This window comes from Onychostoma macrolepis, chromosome 20 (genome assembly GCF_012432095.1).
Source record: "Onychostoma macrolepis isolate SWU-2019 chromosome 20, ASM1243209v1, whole genome shotgun sequence".
In the NCBI taxonomy this organism is placed as follows: Eukaryota; Metazoa; Chordata; class Actinopteri; order Cypriniformes; family Cyprinidae; genus Onychostoma; species Onychostoma macrolepis.
The window spans coordinates 30,758,750-30,776,676 of record NC_081174.1 but is presented as its reverse complement, the minus strand read 5'-3'; the positions used below and the strand labels follow the sequence as shown (position 1 = coordinate 30,776,676).

Below are 17,927 nucleotides of genomic sequence, written 5' to 3'. Positions count from 1 at the left end.
GTAGGGTACAAAAAAAAAAAAAAAAAAAAATTAAATAAAATTGTTGTTTTTAACAATTTTACATAAGGGTAAACAAACAAATAAATAAACAAATAGGTTTTAATAATATTTAGCAAAAGGATGCACAAAAGAAATTAGAAAATAAAAAAAATGTAAAAGTAGGTTTTAGCTGTATTTTTGCAGCATGACATGTGGAAAGCAATTATAAAACTAGATCACTGCCGTTATAAATAAACAATGCTGACTACACTGTGCGCATCAGCTGCTGTTACATTGATTTTGTGGACGCTGTTTCTGTTGTTGTATCTCATACACACACAAACACACATCAATGTGCATCAGTGTGAAACGGGCACAGACTTTGTTTTGTCTGACTTTGGGCTCAGAGATTCATCTATATGAAAACATTCGTACGCACTACAGACCACAGACAGACGGAGATGCATCTGAGACAACAACCGAACATTATCTATAAAAACATCATATAAGAGGATACTGGATTGGCCGCAGAATCCGTGAATGATGTAGAGCAGCCAATCAGGATGGACGATGTCTTTGACCTTCTCCAGCAGACGAACATTCCACACATACTTAGCGTAGGGCTCGTTAATTAAACTGTGGACAACTGAAACACAAACACATTAATTAATAATTCACACACAAACAGTGTGTCTGACAATGAGAAGAGAATAAATAACTGGAATCAAGTCCTTTCTCTATAACAAGAAAAGAAACAAAAAAGGGCAAAAAAAGCCAAAGTTGAGACCTTGAAAATTAAATAAATAAATAATGAAATAACAACAATAAAATAAAAATATAAAATAAATAGCATAAAACAAAACCCAATAGTGCTATAAAATATATATAAATATAAATTAAGAAATAAAATTAAAAACAAAACAAAATAAAAACAAATTAAAATAAAATAACATTTTAAGTGCTATAAATTAAATATATAAATACATAATATAAAATAAAACTCAAGGCGATACAAAATATATATATAAAAATAAATACATAAACTATTTAGTGCTGTCAAACGATTAATTGTGATTAATCACATCCAAAAAGTTTTGTTTACATAATATATGTTTGTGTTCTGTGTATATTTATTATGTATATATAAAAGCACACAGATACAGTATATATTTTGAAAATATTTACATGTGTACATTTAAATGAATATAATTTATATATAAATATATAAACATTACATATTTTTTCTTAAATATATACATGCATGTGTTTGTATTTATATATATACATAATATATAAATATACACAGTACACACATATATATTATGTGAACAAAAACTTTTATTTTGGATGCGATTATATAATAATCACAATAATAACGATATTATAATAATAAAAATAAAATAGTTTAAACATGAAATGAAAAATATAAAAAATACAATGCTACTGAAAATGCTATGAAACATGTATAAAATCTCAATGTATGAATTAAGAAAGAAAATAATCAAACCAAACAGAATTAAATATAAAAATAATATAAAATAAGCAAATAAAAAACAAAAACACTATAAAATATATATATCAAATATAAATATAAAATGATAATACATTTTATTTTATTTTATTTTAAATTAATTTAATTTAAAAAAATAAAATCCAAGACTGGTAAGAAAGCATACCTTGAGTGGGGAGTCCCTCCTCCTCGAAGATGTCAAAGCTGTCCTGTCTGCCGCTGGTGTTGAGCTCCTCGGTTTCTCCAGCGTCACACGGCATCTGCAGCAGTGTCATGTTATACTGCAGCGAGCGGCTCAGGTCGTAGCTGTAACTACAGTTCAAAGGTCAAAGGGTCACATGAACGCAAGGCAGAAATCACCACGCTTCTCATGTGTGTCGAGCAGCGGGATGCAGCTTTCATTGTTGCTAGGCGACAGGCAGCATGTTGCTTAGAGATGAAGCGCACCGAATGAACTCGTTTGGAGAGATGCATATGTTCATCAGCGCTCACATGCAATTATTTCAGCTTCCCACAAGACGACATCTCATTTTCAGAGCCGTCCACATACAAAATTAATACGTGGTCAATTTATCAACGCTGTTCTCTTGTTTTCCTCATTCACCAGCGGGACACAAAACAACAAACTTCTGAAGCAAATACTAACTAATTAACTTCTGCTTGCTTTGCTGTTTTGTAGATCAAACTGTATTAACGTGAAAGTTATGCCAACAGAAGATTAAAATTCAGCTAACATGACGGAAATGAAATGAGATTAATGAGCTGATTTTATCAATCAAAGCCCTCACTAATAAATCAAATACAGAACCACATGAAAATTCAGGGCTAAAAAAAAAAAGATAAAATTATATATAAATAATATTATTAGTAATGATGATGATGAAGTCAGATCAATAAAGTTAAATGAGGGTGAATCATTTTTGTAATTTTTATAATAATTTTTGATATATATTTTTATATATATCTACCTATTTATTCAAAAGTACAATTTATTTATTTTTCATATTTTTATGACAACATTTTATACATTTATTCTACACACACGCACATTTTTTTTTTACTCAAACAATAAAAATAAAAATGCTAATTGAAAAAGTAAATGATGACTGAAATAAAATATAAACTTTAACCTTAAACTTATTTTATTTCAGTTATCTACCAAGCCTTTTCTCATTTTCAATTAGTTGAAATTTTATTAAATTTTAGTACTAAAATAACTATAACTAAAATTAAAAGTAATATAGAAAACTATATAGACATTAAAAAAAAAAAATTTTTTAAAACTGTACAAACAATACTAAATAAATAAAAACTATAATAGAAATATTAGCAATATCTATCTAGCTATCTATCAAAGTCAGAATATATATATATATATATATATATATATATATATATATATATATATATATATATATATATGTGTGTGTGTGTGTGTGTGTGTGTGTGTGTGTGTGTATATATACATTTATATATATTCTGACTATTGATTTTATAATATATATATATATATATATATATATATATATATATATATATATATATATATATATATATATATATATATATATATATATATATATATATAGGAAGCGGTCTCATTAAAGTTTAAAGATTAAAGTTCTTATAGTAAAGTTCTTCAAGTACTCTTTTTCACTACGATGAAACTCAATTAAAAAAAGAAAGTACATATGTATCAATATTCAAGATTTTTTTGTCGAATGTTTGTCTGTCAAATCTTTCTTGACAATAAATGGCACTTGATATATTTTGTGATCTAATACCACATTCAGACATTTATAATGTTCAAACAGGTTTTAGGACTGCTGTCTGATTATTTGTATTATTATTCGACTGAAATGACTTCAGCTGCTTTAATACACTTCTTTTCTAAACCAAGAGACGGAGAAGAGAACGGTACGGCCAGATTGGTGGAAAGAAACGGGGAAAAGGACAAATAAGGCCACATGAGCGGCGCATCTGAGGAGCTCAAGAAATCATATTTCCATTACAATGATCTGGAAGTGATTCGAGGTCACAGCATTATGAGTACGAGACGCTTTCTAAAGGGCTCTGAGATAAACGACAAGACGGACAGATGAAGGATCAACACTCACCTGAAGTAGAAGTTACTGGACAGATCCACGTTCTGGAAGATTCTCACATATCTGTGGAAAAACATGCAAAGAAAACATTCTAGTCTGAATTTGTTCATGATATAGTCATTAAATAATTGGGCCTACACTAACAAAGTTTTTTTTTTTTTTAAAGAAGTCTGTTCTGCTCACCAAGACATTATTTATTTGATCCAAAATACATTACAAATTGTGAAATATTATTATAAATTAAAATATCTGTTTTCTATGTGAATATCTGTTAAACTGTAATTTATTTCTGTGATGCACAGCTGTATTTTCAGCATCATTACTGCAGTCTTCAGTGTCACATGATCTTCAGAAATCATTCTAATATGCTGATTTACTGCTCAACAAACATTTCTGATTATTATCAATGTTGAAAACAGTCGTGCTGACAGATATTATTGTTACACTACCATTTTTTGAAACAAATTAACAGTTTCATACAGCAAGGATGCATTACATTCATCGAAAGTAACAGAAAAAACTTTTATAATGTTACAAAGATTTCTGTTTCAAATAAATGCTGTTATTTCTATTCTTCTGTGAATCCTGAAAAATAAAATGCATCACGGTTTCCACAAAAATATTGTGCAGCACGACTGTTTTCAACATTGATAATAATCAGAAGTGTGTCTTGAGCAGCAAATCAGCATATTAGAATGATTTCTGAAGATCATGACACTGAAGACTGCAGTAATGATGCTGAAAATACAGCTGCGCATCACAGAAATAAATTACAGTTTAACACATATTCACATATAACTCACTTATTTCAAATTGTAATAAATTTTCATAATTTTTAATGTATTTTGGATTAAATAATGCTGCCTTGGTAAGCAGAAGAGACTTTAAAAACATTAAAACTCTTGACCACTAGTACCAAGATAATCACAATGTACTTTTTGCTGGGTGTTTTTGTTTTATTAGAAAGTGGCTTGCAAGAAACAACTCAAATTCTTCAGACACAATGTAATACGATCTGAAGGAAAAGCAATGTTACTGAAGCGCTTGACCTAAATTGGACACAAAGACATAAACTGCTTCTCGTGTTACATGAGATACAGATACAGGCTGTTCTTCTGAAAGTACTGTGTGTTACTGTAAAGCTCTAACACACATCAGGAGTGACGAATCACAAACCTCACTGTCGTCATAGTCACCTTTATTTATATAGAGCTTTTAACAATACAGATTGTGTCAAAGCACTTAACAGTATAAAAATACACACACACACACACACACACACACACACACACACGTGAATTGCATCCAGAGATCAGAGTGACCGACCGCAGCAGGACAGACACGGTGTGCGAGGAAAATCTGAAGAAACAGACACACAGTCTGAACAGCATACTAGCATACTAACTATCTATCGCTACTACTGCAGTATGCACGCTCAAAACACACTGTGTGTGAGATTTCTGTACGCAAAGAGCCTCAAAAACTCATTATTTATTCTGAATGCTAAAAGTTAAGACATTTTAACACAAAATTGGATGCAAAATAATACTATAACTGGATAAAATGACACTAATATAGCAACTACAAATAATTAACTATTTAACCCTGTAAAGCCTGGCATATAAAATAACAGTCAGTTTTTTTAATGTAACAGTTATAACCTTGTACAAAACATTTTTGTAAAATAATCAAAAAAAAAAGTTTTGATGAGTGTTTTTTTTATTTACATTTTTTTATTTATCAAGCTTTTTATGACAATATGAAGAAAAAACAGTTCAATTTTATTTAGAGTCAAAAATATTCAATTTGTATTATGGCGTTAAATAGAGGGTTTTATGAGAAGCGTCAATGGTGAAAGTGATAAGAGCTGAAATAGAGGGAAAGGAGATTTCTCCACGTTCACTTATTTATTTAATCATATCTTTTAACTTTATTACTTCCGCTCTGTAACCCTAGACTAAAGAAGCGATTAGTTAACAAATGAGGGCTTGTCCGTCTCTGAAATAATAAAGGGGAGGAGCTCGTTCGTCTATTTTTCCGTACAAAATTGTGAAATTTTCCCTCGCTGCCTCGTGACAATTGTATGCATGTCACTTCTAAATTCAGGATTTGGTCGCATGCAACGCAGTTTTGGTGAGCGCTACTTTTTCTTGATTGCTGGCTGTTTTCTTCTCGGGTGAAAGAGGAGAGTGTTAGTAGCAGAAGGTAAAAATGGAATTTGATTTGATCTCGTTCTTATAATAAAGTTCTTCTGCTGATACCTACACTGGTTTTGATGTATTAGTCCGAGGTATTGAGATGAGCCGTGTTAATGTGCCTCTGCATATGATTCATTTAAAGTCTGATCTCGTCAGCGAACCTGTTAAAGCGATACTTCACCCCAAAATGAAAATTCTGTCATTAATTACTCACCGTCATATCGTTCCAAACCCGTAAGACCTTCGTTCATCTTCAGAACACAAATTAAGATATTTTTTAAGAAATCAGAGAGCTATCTGACCCTCCATAGACAGCAACTGAAATGTTCCCAGGTCCAGAAACATCGAATGGTTGAGTAAATTGTGTTATTTTTGTTTTCTTTGCGCAAAAAAAAGTATTCTCGCAGCGTCGCAAAACTGAAGTTGAGCCACTGATGTCACATGGACTGCTTTACCGATGTATTTACTACGTTTCTGGACCTGGGAACATTTCAGTTGTGCTGCTGTCTATGGAGGGTCAGATAGTTCTCTGATTTCATAAAAAATATCTTAATTTGTGTTCTGAAGATGAACGAAGGTCTTACGGGTTTGGAACGATATGACGGTGAGAAGAATTTTCATTTCGGGGTGAACTAACCCTTTAAGCTGGGTGACCATGAACAGTTACCTGTAGAAGGTATAGACTTAATCACAGGGAATGATTTAGCATTTAGTTTTCCCGACCCAAATTGTGACACAAACCCCAGCTGACTAACCTCGCTACTTTGTATCCTTCAGCTTTTCCCGCATGCGCAGTGACTCGTGCACAGGCACAAAAAAGAAAGTAGTGGATCTAGCCGACTCTTTTCTAGTTCCTGAATCTGCCCCATTGGAGTGCACACCTATACTCAAAGCTCCTTAATTTGACGCCCCATTCAAATTGCTAATTGATGCCTCAGCCACAGAAGCAGGTGCGTAGTGTGTGATCGTGTGCACAGACCATAATCTGCTAATTTTTCTTGAACGCATGTCTAACTCAAATCAAAGATTTATGCGGTGATCTCTTGCTATTCAATCATGAATTCAATCTTGACATCTGCTACAAAAGAGGTTCAGAGAATATCGTTGCTGATGCGTTGTCCAGATCTTAAATTTATACCTAGTTGATTGTTGCCATGACAATATGTGAGTGTTAGTGAATTAATGACTGTCTATTATAAACAACATTTGTTGTTTATGATTTTAATGGTGGGGGCGTTGTTACGTAATATCAGATTACATCAGATGCTGATATTAATATGGACAAAAGTGATGAAATTCTGATGCTTGTAATGTAAATCAATGAGATACTGACATAAAATGATGTAAATATCATCGGTCGCTCTATATCTCCAGTAATATGTCTCAGTAAGATGAGATGTACATATAATGCAATGCTGATGGAGAGATGAAGAAATAAAGCTCCTCAGAAGATGTGAGATGAAGATCATTCCTCCGCTGAGGAACAGTGAAAGTAAAGCTCCTCGAAAGATCCTGATGATCAGATTTGAGACGCTCTGATGTTTCTAGAAAATGATTGATGGAGAATCAAGTAAAGCTGAGCTGCTTCAGTAAGTGTTCATCTGGAGACATGACTGCAGTTATTCTGACGCTTACTTGATCAAAATCAGTCCAGATTTGAGACGAGAAGCTTCTACAATTACACTAAAAGAGCTTTTACTGGATAAAAAAAAAAAAAAAAGTCTAAACTATCAATCAGACGACACCTTTTTCAGGTTGATCATTTAGAGGCCTACTTAGTGTGTAGTAAGCAGTACACTAGCAGTCCTTTCTGAACACAGACTCTCATGTGACCAAATCCGAATGATCTTATTGGTCACTCTCTGTAGAACACACTAAAAACTATAATTACAGTAAAGTTATCGTATGATTATCAAATATGTATAAACGGACTCACCGGGCCTCATCAGGGTGTGTGACTCTCACCGAGTCATTAGGAATGTAGATCATATTCGTGTCTTCAATCTTATAAATCGAGTGGCCGCCGATATCCGCCATTTTACGACGTTTCGTGATCAACACGATATAGTAACCCTCCAGAAACCGCACGAAGCCTGAAAGAGAGAAGACAGTGAATCATGTGGTTTTTTTACATTTTACAGTAAGGTCTCATTAGTTAACTACAGTACGTTGCTTTGTTTGTTTATGATTTTGTGCCATCAGCTTCCACGACTAATAAGATGGTGAGAGACAAGTGAAAATACAGGGAAATAGATCAATTAAAACATACATTAACTAATTCAGTTAACGACCTAATAATGGACAATACTTTCAATTGAAGAATTATGTATTTGAATCGCATATACACTGTAAAAAGTGAAAGTTGAATTAACTTTAAAAAAATGTAGGAAACCCGTTGCCTTAAAATTATTAAGTACATAATAATAAAAAAAAAAAAAAAAGTTAAGTGAACTTGACAATTCAATTAACTTATTTTTTTAATTATCATTTACTTAAAAATTTTAAGGCCACGGGTTTCCTCAATTTTTTTAAGTTAAGTCAACTTATCACTTTTTACAGTGTATAGAACATTTATTTAGCTGAAAAGAATGAGCATGGATAAATATGTGGGACAAGCAATATTAAATATTCTCATTTAATGTATTTAATGTAATTTATTGATGATAAACAAATCTGGTTATGGTGAATTTAAAACACATTTCGTTTATTACAGAAATCTGACAATAAGATTTTTAGTTTGTTAAAACTGTGTACCGGTAATCAAAATGCATGGAAATTTAATATGCAATTCAAATACATAAGTCTTAAATTAAGGCTTATATTATAATTATTATTTTTACTAAAACTAGAAAAAAATGCTATATACATGCATATATATACACACACACACATATATATATATATATATATATATATATATATATATAGCAAAACTGCTAAAACAGTACTTTACTAAAACTTTAATTTAAAATGAAAATAAAAATACAAATATTAATTGAAAATTAAAACAGTATGTCAATCATACTACATTAACCCTGGTATTTACTACATTTTTAAAATCCAAAGTTGTATCTGTTAACATTAATTAATGCACTGTTAACTAACATGAACAATCATATTTTTATTTAACATTAAAGACCAATAAATGCTGTAAAACATATAGCCACTCATTGTTAGTTCATGTTAGCTAATGCACGAACTAATGAGATCTTATTGTATTATGTTTTATTTTCTTATTGTGTGTTACTGTTTTTAATTTTTTCAGATCAATACTTATGTGTGCTGCTTATGAAACAAACAGCTCTCGTGGACTTTTCTTATTACGGTTACATAAAATGAATTAGGAATATGCCAAAAATATATACAGATTGTGTTGTTTGAATGGAAAATAATCATTAAAGCGTTTCAAAGCTCATGTGGCCATCAAGAGTCCCTTGTGAAGAGCGATATCAGCGTTCAACCCTATTCACATGCAAACACAACTGAACCACACACATTCATATTCACAGAAATAAAGACGATTTTTCAGTTTCACAGTAAACAATATCTGAACAAACACACATATATTTAACGTATATTTATACATCTGTCACTCGTGTTTCTGCTATCCAGTGTTAAATAGTTAATGTTATTATTGTGATGTTTTTATCAGACTCTCATTCTGACGGCACCCATTCACTGCAGAGCATCCATTGCTGAGACACTGATGCAGCGACACATTTCTACAAACCTGATGAAGAAACAAACTCACTCTAATCTCAGATGACCTGAGGGGGAGGCAATTGTTCATTTTTGAGTGAGCCATTACATTAAATGTGCAGTAAACAGCAATATTTCCGTTCTCTTTCATTTTTAAAGTGCATTCAGAGGCGAACACATTACTCTAATGACGAGAAGTGAGAGTATAATCAACCGCTGACACACAACAACACACCATGGTGTTTGTCATGAATCTATCAGGTGTGTCGTAAACACGACACACATCAATGTTCTGATCTACTTGTTTGTGCACTAAATTTGCACGTCTTATTACTTCCACGACGCCACTCCCTCAGCAGAAGGTGATTAGAGGCATATGGAGGTTGCATAAGACACAATTTCAGTGACTAACACAACTAAAAGTGAGGTGTGACAAAATGTGTGTCAGCAGAAGTAGGCCATGACCTGCAGACCATCATCACTGTTTCTCACAGCGCTGGCCGTGATTGCGTGTGGAGACGCTGATTCTGACCTGCAGGTTCAGTCTGACACGACTCGGAGCGGCTTCAGATGGATATGAGTGTGCGCAGGCAGAAAAACACAAGCCCAAAAAACAGAAAAGTGCTGTAATTGGTAACTGTTTTCATTAATTGAAATACAGCCAAAACAAAATAAACATTTGATGTTTATAGAAGACATGGGTTTGATTCCCAGGGAGTGCATGAAGTGATCAAATGTATAGCTTGAATGCATTTATAGCTCTGGATAAAAGCATCTTGCAAATGCATGAATGTATGTAAAATATAAATATTAGATGCTAGACGGTCATATTAAAAAATAACAAAAATGACAAAAAGCAAAAAACAAAATTACTAAAACTACCTAAAATGAATAAATGCAAATTAAAGCTAGACAGAACTATTAAAAAACTACTAAAAATGACAAAAAGAAACTATTTAAAACTAAAACTATTTTTTTTAAAAATGACAACGGTATAACAAATTACTAAAACTGAAATAAATATATAGATTTTTTTTAACTAATAAAAATGACAAAAGCACAACATAACAAAACTAAATAAATATTAAATAAAGCTAAATAGGAATATTTTTTTAAAATCTACTATAAAATGACAAAAACACAAAATTTAATGAACAAACAATAACAAATTACTAAAACTAAAACAGAATAGAAATTAAAGCTAAATAGAAATATTTTTTTCAAAATAATAATTAAAAAAAGACAAAAGCACATAAAATTACTAAAACAATTTTTTTAATGACCAAAGAATTATAAATTACTAAAACTAAAACAGAATAGAAATGAAGGTTGAATAGATTTTTTAATCTAATAAAAATTACTAAAACCTAAATTAAAGCTAAATATAAATATTTAAAAAAAAAAAAAGAATAATAATAAAAATGACAAAAGCACATAAAATTACTAAAACTGTTTTTTAAAAAAACTACTAAAAAGACAAAAAGCACATATAATTATTAAAACGTAAACTAAAATATTAATATTATAGAATTATATATTTATTTATTTATTTATTTATTTTTTAAATACTATATTATAATATAAATAATCCTAAAATAACACTGACCAGTAAAAACACACATTGCGGATACACAGACTGTGTAAAGACTCATTTAATGATGAAGAGTTTGTTTTCTCACTTTAATAATGGAGCTGACTGTCATGTGACAGTTTTGTGTGCTCGTTACTCAAACGAGGCTCCTAAGCTCATTTCAGAAAATAAAACTGACCACACCAGACAGAATCGGTGAAGAGGACACTTATTTTGTGTTATTGTTGTGGTGTAAATCTCCAGCGCGTGGGCGGTGCACGGTTTCTATGGCGACGAGGCGTCTCAGGTAAACCGCGTGGGCATCCGCTGCTTCAGAAGCGCTCACCTGACCTTTAGAAAACACACGTGCCTGCACTAAAACCGCACCGTTACGGCTAATTGCATTAGTGCACAGCTAATTGACAAGACGGAGGCGGAGGAGGAGATGAATAAACAAAGGAAATGAAACTTTGAGCAAATCCAAGAGAAAAAAAGACTCTTACCCACAATGCCGTAGGCAGAAACGGCTCTGGAAAGACCGGAGGATCCCTTCTGTCCGATCTTAGTGCGATTGCCAAGATCCAGACGGCCCAGCAGCTCCCGCACTTCCTGCTGACTGTAAACATGCTGCCACACACACACACACACAGTTAGACAGACACAATAAACACACACATATTCACACCGAAGCAAAACTTTACATATCAATAAGGAATTTCTACGGAGCAATTCAGGGATGAAATGTGTCAAATGTTGTCAATAGATTAAATTAAAATTAAATATAAAGAAAGCAAAGAAGTTGGACATTTTATTCCATACAGGTTTAAAATGTTATTTTCACCAGAGTAAACAGTGATTTACTAAAAAAAATAAAAATAATAAAAATAATAATAATAAAATATTAGATGGAAACCTAAATGTTGCCAACTAACTGATATAAAATAAATATAAATTAAACCTATATAGAAAAAAAACAAGAAAAAATACAAAAACTATTAAAAAGAATACAGAAGTACTTATAAGTACAATAAAAATAAATAGAAATATAAAAATAAATAAAAGTGACAAAAGCACACAACAAAATTACTAAAAGTAAACTATAAAACTATAAATATAAAGCTACATAGAAATAGAAAAAAATACATACATAGAAAAAACTACAACTAAAAAGACAAAAGCACATAAAATTACTAAAATTAGAATAAATTAAATAAAAATAAATAAAAATTAATGACAAAAGTGCATACCAAAATTACTAACACTAAAACTAAACTAAACAAATTAAATCTACATATAAAATATAAAAAACAAAACATGAATAAAAATGGCAAAAGCACATAACAAAATTACTAAAACTAAAATAAATAAATAAATTATATAAATTCACATCAGGGATAAAATTTAAGTTAGTTTGTTTTATTCCAAAAAGGTTTAAAATGTTATTTCCACCACAGTGAATATAAATCAGATATCAAACAGCATTTCTTGTTGACTTGTTTCTGACGATTATAAGCAGCTCACCTTATCATCAATAATGACCAGATCTCGTGGTTCAGTGCGGTCGATCTTCAGGACGCGGTTTTTTGTTTGCGCATTATTACTGCCCACCAGAAAAAACCTCTGAGAAACACAAAAAATACAATGAACCATTTTTAAAAGCAACAACTCAAACTCATTAAATACATTTTTAAATGGGTGAAAACATGTGAGTGTCACATTACACCCTAACAAAATTATATGCATATTTATTATATTCATTTATATTAATTATGCATTAACATATTGTGTCTGAACCTTCAAGTGTTTTTGTGATTCACATTTATTCTACAGTGATTATATGATTTTTTTAAATAAACTTAGCAAATAATATTTAAATCACATACGGTATATTACAGAGATGGGTAAAATGTGTTTTATTAACATGAAAATGTAAAAAAGCAACAAAATGGACTTAAAACAGCCTTTATTTTCTTTATGGAAGAAAATAATTTGACTTCCGCATTTTGATTTTGGAGTGAAAAACGAACCGGACTTGTTTTCCTGAGAGTTATTGAGTGAATATGAAGAAAAACAGCAGGGTTCGAGGCATTCTGCTCTTATTTGGACAGATTTCCAGGTAAGACACATTAAAGACTCCCGGTGAAATCGACAAACGGAGGATAAAGACAGCTGGTCTTGTTCTCTGTTATTATAGTCTGTATTCTGTCATGAACGACAGCTGTGCTCATAAACGGTCTGATCTGTCCTGTTCTGTGCTTTAAAAGACTGTAAAATACAGCATGAAATTAAAGGGACACGATGGACTCACACTGGACTGCACTGCATCTCACAGTAGATGATGTACACTGCACTTGAATCAGTGTTTTATTACTCAATATTGAGCAGAATATCATGCGTGTTGTTAAGGAGACTGTGCTAATATTTTATTAAGTGATCAGATGCATCATTTTCACCTGCTGGACCAGAAAACAGGTAAACATTAAATCCCACAGAGGCAAACAGAAGGAGGAACCTAAACTATATTTACAGAGCAGATTTGTTCAAACAAATATAAATAAATAATAAAAAATTAATTAATTAATTAATTTAAAAAAAAAAAAAAGCTGATTTGAAGAGTTTATAAAAAAGAGTTTATTTGCAAATACAGACAACTGCATTTTTTTATTTTCAAAAATCACGTTTTTTATTATGTTATCATGTTTTTATTGTGTTAGCTGTATTTTTACCTCATCAAAATGACCCAACTGCAGTTTGATTGAGATTCATTGGAATGCACAATGAAAAAACATGATTTTTGAAAATAGAGTTATGACATAACGGAGTTATGTTTTTGCAAATGAACTCTTCAAATAAATGTAATATATATCTACCTAAATCTATAAATATCAATAAAATTTTAAAAAAAGTTAAAAAATATATATATATATAAATCAATAAATAAATAATAAACAATTTATAAATAAATAATACAAATTAACCAATTAAATTTTAAATTAATGAATGAATAATAAATAAATATGATCTAAAACGTTGAAAAAAAATCTGTGGTCAACAAAAATTGTCTATAGTTACAACATCTAAAATATATACTTTCCTTTATACAATACTGGTCAAAGGTTTGGAAAAATTAAGATTTTTTTTTAAAAGTCACTTCTGCTCACCAAAGCTGCATTTATTTAATGATTATTATAGTGTTTTAATTAATGTAATGTGATCAAAGCATCATAACTCCAGTCACATGATGATCCTTCAGAAATCATTCTAATATGCTGACTTGTCATTTTAAATTGTAATATTTCACAATATTACAGCTTACTGCATTTTTGATCAAATAAATGAAGCCTTGGTGAGCAAAAGAGACTTCTTTCAACAACAATAAAAAAAATCTAAATTATTCCAAACTCATGATCTCAGTAGTGTACATTCATATAAACTCTAATGTAAATAAATCAGCTTACTTGTAGTTGTTCATTGCCAACTATAAATATTTCATCTTATATTATGATTAGACATACTTGACAATTAAGCACACTTTCACTTACAAAAGTTATTCATTATTACTATAATGTGTCTAGATATTCTATTTTATTTTTTATTGCAAAGTGCAATAAAAAAAAGTATTTTAGTGCAAAAATATCAATTATTATGACATACTTAGATATACTCTCAGAAATAAAGGTACAAAAGCTGTCGCTGGGGTGGTACCTTTTCAAAAGGTACACTTTTGTACCTATTAGGTTCAAATATGTTCACTTTAAGTACTAATATGTACCTTTAAGGTACCAAAATGGACCCTTTAGGTACAAACATGTACCTTTTGAAAAGGTACCGCCCCAGTGACAGCTTTTGTACCTTTATTTCTGAGAGTGTAGCACCAAACTATAGGCCAGATTTAACGTCATCGCTGCAGTTCAGACAACATCAGGTCTCAGCTTGATAACAGATGAACACTGCCATCTAGCAGCACACAGAGACATTAACATCTGTGTGACAACATCATATGATGCTAAGTGACATGCAAAAACTCTCACGAATTTATGCATATATTCATATCCAAATATGCACGAGCTGCTGATCTGATGAACGTGATGTGCTGCTGTTCCCTGCATTTAAAAGACCAGACCTTTAAATTCAAAACCTTCATTGTGTCCTTCATGAATAATGAATGAAATGTGACTTACGGCTCTGGTCTCATAAAGCACCAGCTTCTGAACTCCTCTAATCACAGCGGCGTTCACAGGCATGACGACGCTTCAGTCCGTCAATCAGCTAAACACACACACAACTGATCAATCCAACACATTATAACTACAAATCAGGAAGTAACTTTACACAACCATTGCAGAATTAGAAAAATGCTTATAACCATTAAAAAATGTATTTGTTTTTATTTAGTACTGCCTTGATTCTACACAATAGGCATTACATATTTTGTTTACAAATCTTACTTTTGCTTATTTTTCACTTTGCCTGCTCTTTAGAAGATACATAATATATTTAAATGGTTCCCCAAAAATTAAGATCAGCCTGAATCCTTGTAAGATGCATTTACACAACTATACTTTAATAACAAAGCATATAATTGCATAAAATACACTACCAGTCAAATTCTGCTCACCAAGCCTGCATTTATTTGATCCAAAGTACAGCAAAAGCAGCAATATTGTGAAATATTTTACTATTTAAAATAACTGTCTTCTATTTGAATACATTTTAAAATGTAATTTAATCTTGTGATTTCAAAGCTGAATTTTCAGCATCATTACTCCAGTCACATGATCCTTCAGAAATCATTTTAATATTCTGATTTGCTGCTTGAAAAAATATATTTATTATTATGTTGAAAACAGCCGAGTAGAATTTTTTCAGGTTTCTTTGATGAATAGAAAGTTCAGAAGAACAGCATTTATCTTCTGTAACATTATAAATGTCTTTATCATCACTTTTGATCAATTTAATAAAAGTATTAATTTCTATAATTTTCTTCCCCCCCCCAAATAAAAAAATAAATAAAATTAAAATAAAAAATTATACTGACTCCAAGCTTTTGAATGGTGTAGTGTATAATATTACAAAAGCTTTTTATTTCAGATAAATGCTGATCTTTGGATCTTTCTGTTCATCAAACAATCCTGAAAAAATGTACTCAACTGTTTTAAATATTTATAATAATAAAAAATGTTTCTTAAGCAGCAAATAAGTATATTAGAATGATTTCTGAAGGATCATGTGACACTGAAGACTGGAAATACAATACTTTGATCACAGAAATAAATTACAGTTTAACACATATTCAAAGAGAAAGCAGTTATTTTAAATAGTAAAAATATTTCACAATATTACTGCTTTTGCTGTATTTTGGATCAATTAAATGCAGGCTTGGTGAGCAGAAGAGAAAAACATTAAAATCTTCCTGTTCAAAAACATTTCACTGGTAGTGTATAACAATATTATTCATAAACCATCGGTAATACCGATGATAATAATTACATTTCTTCACAATTAAAATATCTGAGATACTTTGAACAAATGTCCAGATACGTCTTTGAACAAATGATTTCAAGTTGGTTCTTCAAAAATGCATCTTTACTTATAAACATTGATATAAATGAAATAATCAAACACAATCTAATATGAAAATAAGAAGAAACCCTGCTGAAGGAACATTTAAATGAGGAAGATGTTGGTGTATATCTATATGGACTGTTTACGGCCTTAAAAATCAGACGGTTTCTACATTACATCGATGATATTTGACAGAATTCGAGGAAGAACCAAATTAATAACACTTACAGTCAGCGAGCGCCTGCATGAGTGTCGATGTGCTGAGAAACCTTGTGTACAAGCGGAACGCTACAGTGCATCATGTGACTGTCACAGTTCAGCTGAGACGGAGGCTGCGCTGGGACAAAACACACAAGCGGGAAAGCGATTTGAAAAAAAAAAAAACACCTGCTGCTACTGCTGCAAGGAAGTGAGTAGAAAACAGTCACAGCTGTTTTTTGTCGACGTGTATATTTGCCGTTGTGTTAGACAGAAGTTAACTTGACCTAGATGTTCATTTCTTGAAAGAAATACTAGTGTTTATTAGGAGAGAAATGTATTTGTACATTTTTTGAAGAAAAAAACGCCAAAACTTACTGCTGTGATGGTGCTGTGAGTGGTTGTCAGGGCGTTGCTAAGGTGTGTGGATTGTTTTAGCATGTTGCTATGCAGTTTTGGGCACGGTGCATTCTGGGTCCCAAAATCAATATGGTCGTAAGCAGTGTTTGGGGGTAACGCATTACAAGTAACGCGAGTTACGTAATCAGATTACTTTTTTTCAAGTAACTAGTAAAATAATGCATTACTTTTTAATTTACAAGAAAATATCTGAGTTACTTTTTCAAAGAAGTAATAAATGTTTTCCCATTTATTGAATGACAAGTCTCCTGTCCCCATATTGAGAGAAATCAGATGTACAGATGCTTTGTGTGTGAACATGATGTTACTGTAGTACTACTGTACTAAATGTGCAAAAAAAAACAGATTTAGTATTCATCAACATGAATTAAAATCATGAAAAGGCAAATCTGCAATAATTAAATGTTAAATAACACAAATGTCTCTAATCCCATTTTATTAACCGATATATATTTTCTGCTGACCTTTGATGATCCAGTTCAACCATAATAAGCAAAAATGACTTATAACAATTGTGCTTCATTGTTTTCTTTTTTTTATTGCTGAAGAGTGTCTTCTCCTGCGTTCTATTGTACAGACGTGAATTTACTTTTCCTTCAGCCTGAGGTTTATTCATTACACTTTTGGTGTGAAAGGGCTTTTAAATTAGCTATACATAGAACTTCTTATATTAAAAACAATCA

General features: G+C 31.2%; 1 protein-coding gene across 2 annotated transcripts in view; it reads right to left on the bottom strand.

The window, feature by feature from the left end:
• Nucleotides 1–16,975, bottom strand: part of fig4a (FIG4 phosphoinositide 5-phosphatase a) — an 81,469-nt gene extending 64,494 nt beyond the window's left edge. For both annotated transcript variants that reach the window (XM_058755941.1, XM_058755942.1), the window contains exons 1-8: nucleotides 16,855–16,975; nucleotides 15,243–15,330; nucleotides 12,583–12,681; nucleotides 11,565–11,688; nucleotides 7,729–7,885; nucleotides 3,607–3,657; nucleotides 1,656–1,801; nucleotides 497–625 (exon numbers count right to left, since the gene is read on the bottom strand). In XM_058755941.1, coding sequence (XP_058611924.1) covers nucleotides 497–625; nucleotides 1,656–1,801; nucleotides 3,607–3,657; nucleotides 7,729–7,885; nucleotides 11,565–11,688; nucleotides 12,583–12,681; nucleotides 15,243–15,305 — 769 coding nt within the window. In that variant the 5' untranslated portion in view covers nucleotides 15,306–15,330; nucleotides 16,855–16,975. The remainder of the gene's footprint in view (nucleotides 1–496; nucleotides 626–1,655; nucleotides 1,802–3,606; nucleotides 3,658–7,728; nucleotides 7,886–11,564; nucleotides 11,689–12,582; nucleotides 12,682–15,242; nucleotides 15,331–16,854) is intronic.
• Nucleotides 16,976–17,927: the final 952 nt, after the last annotated feature.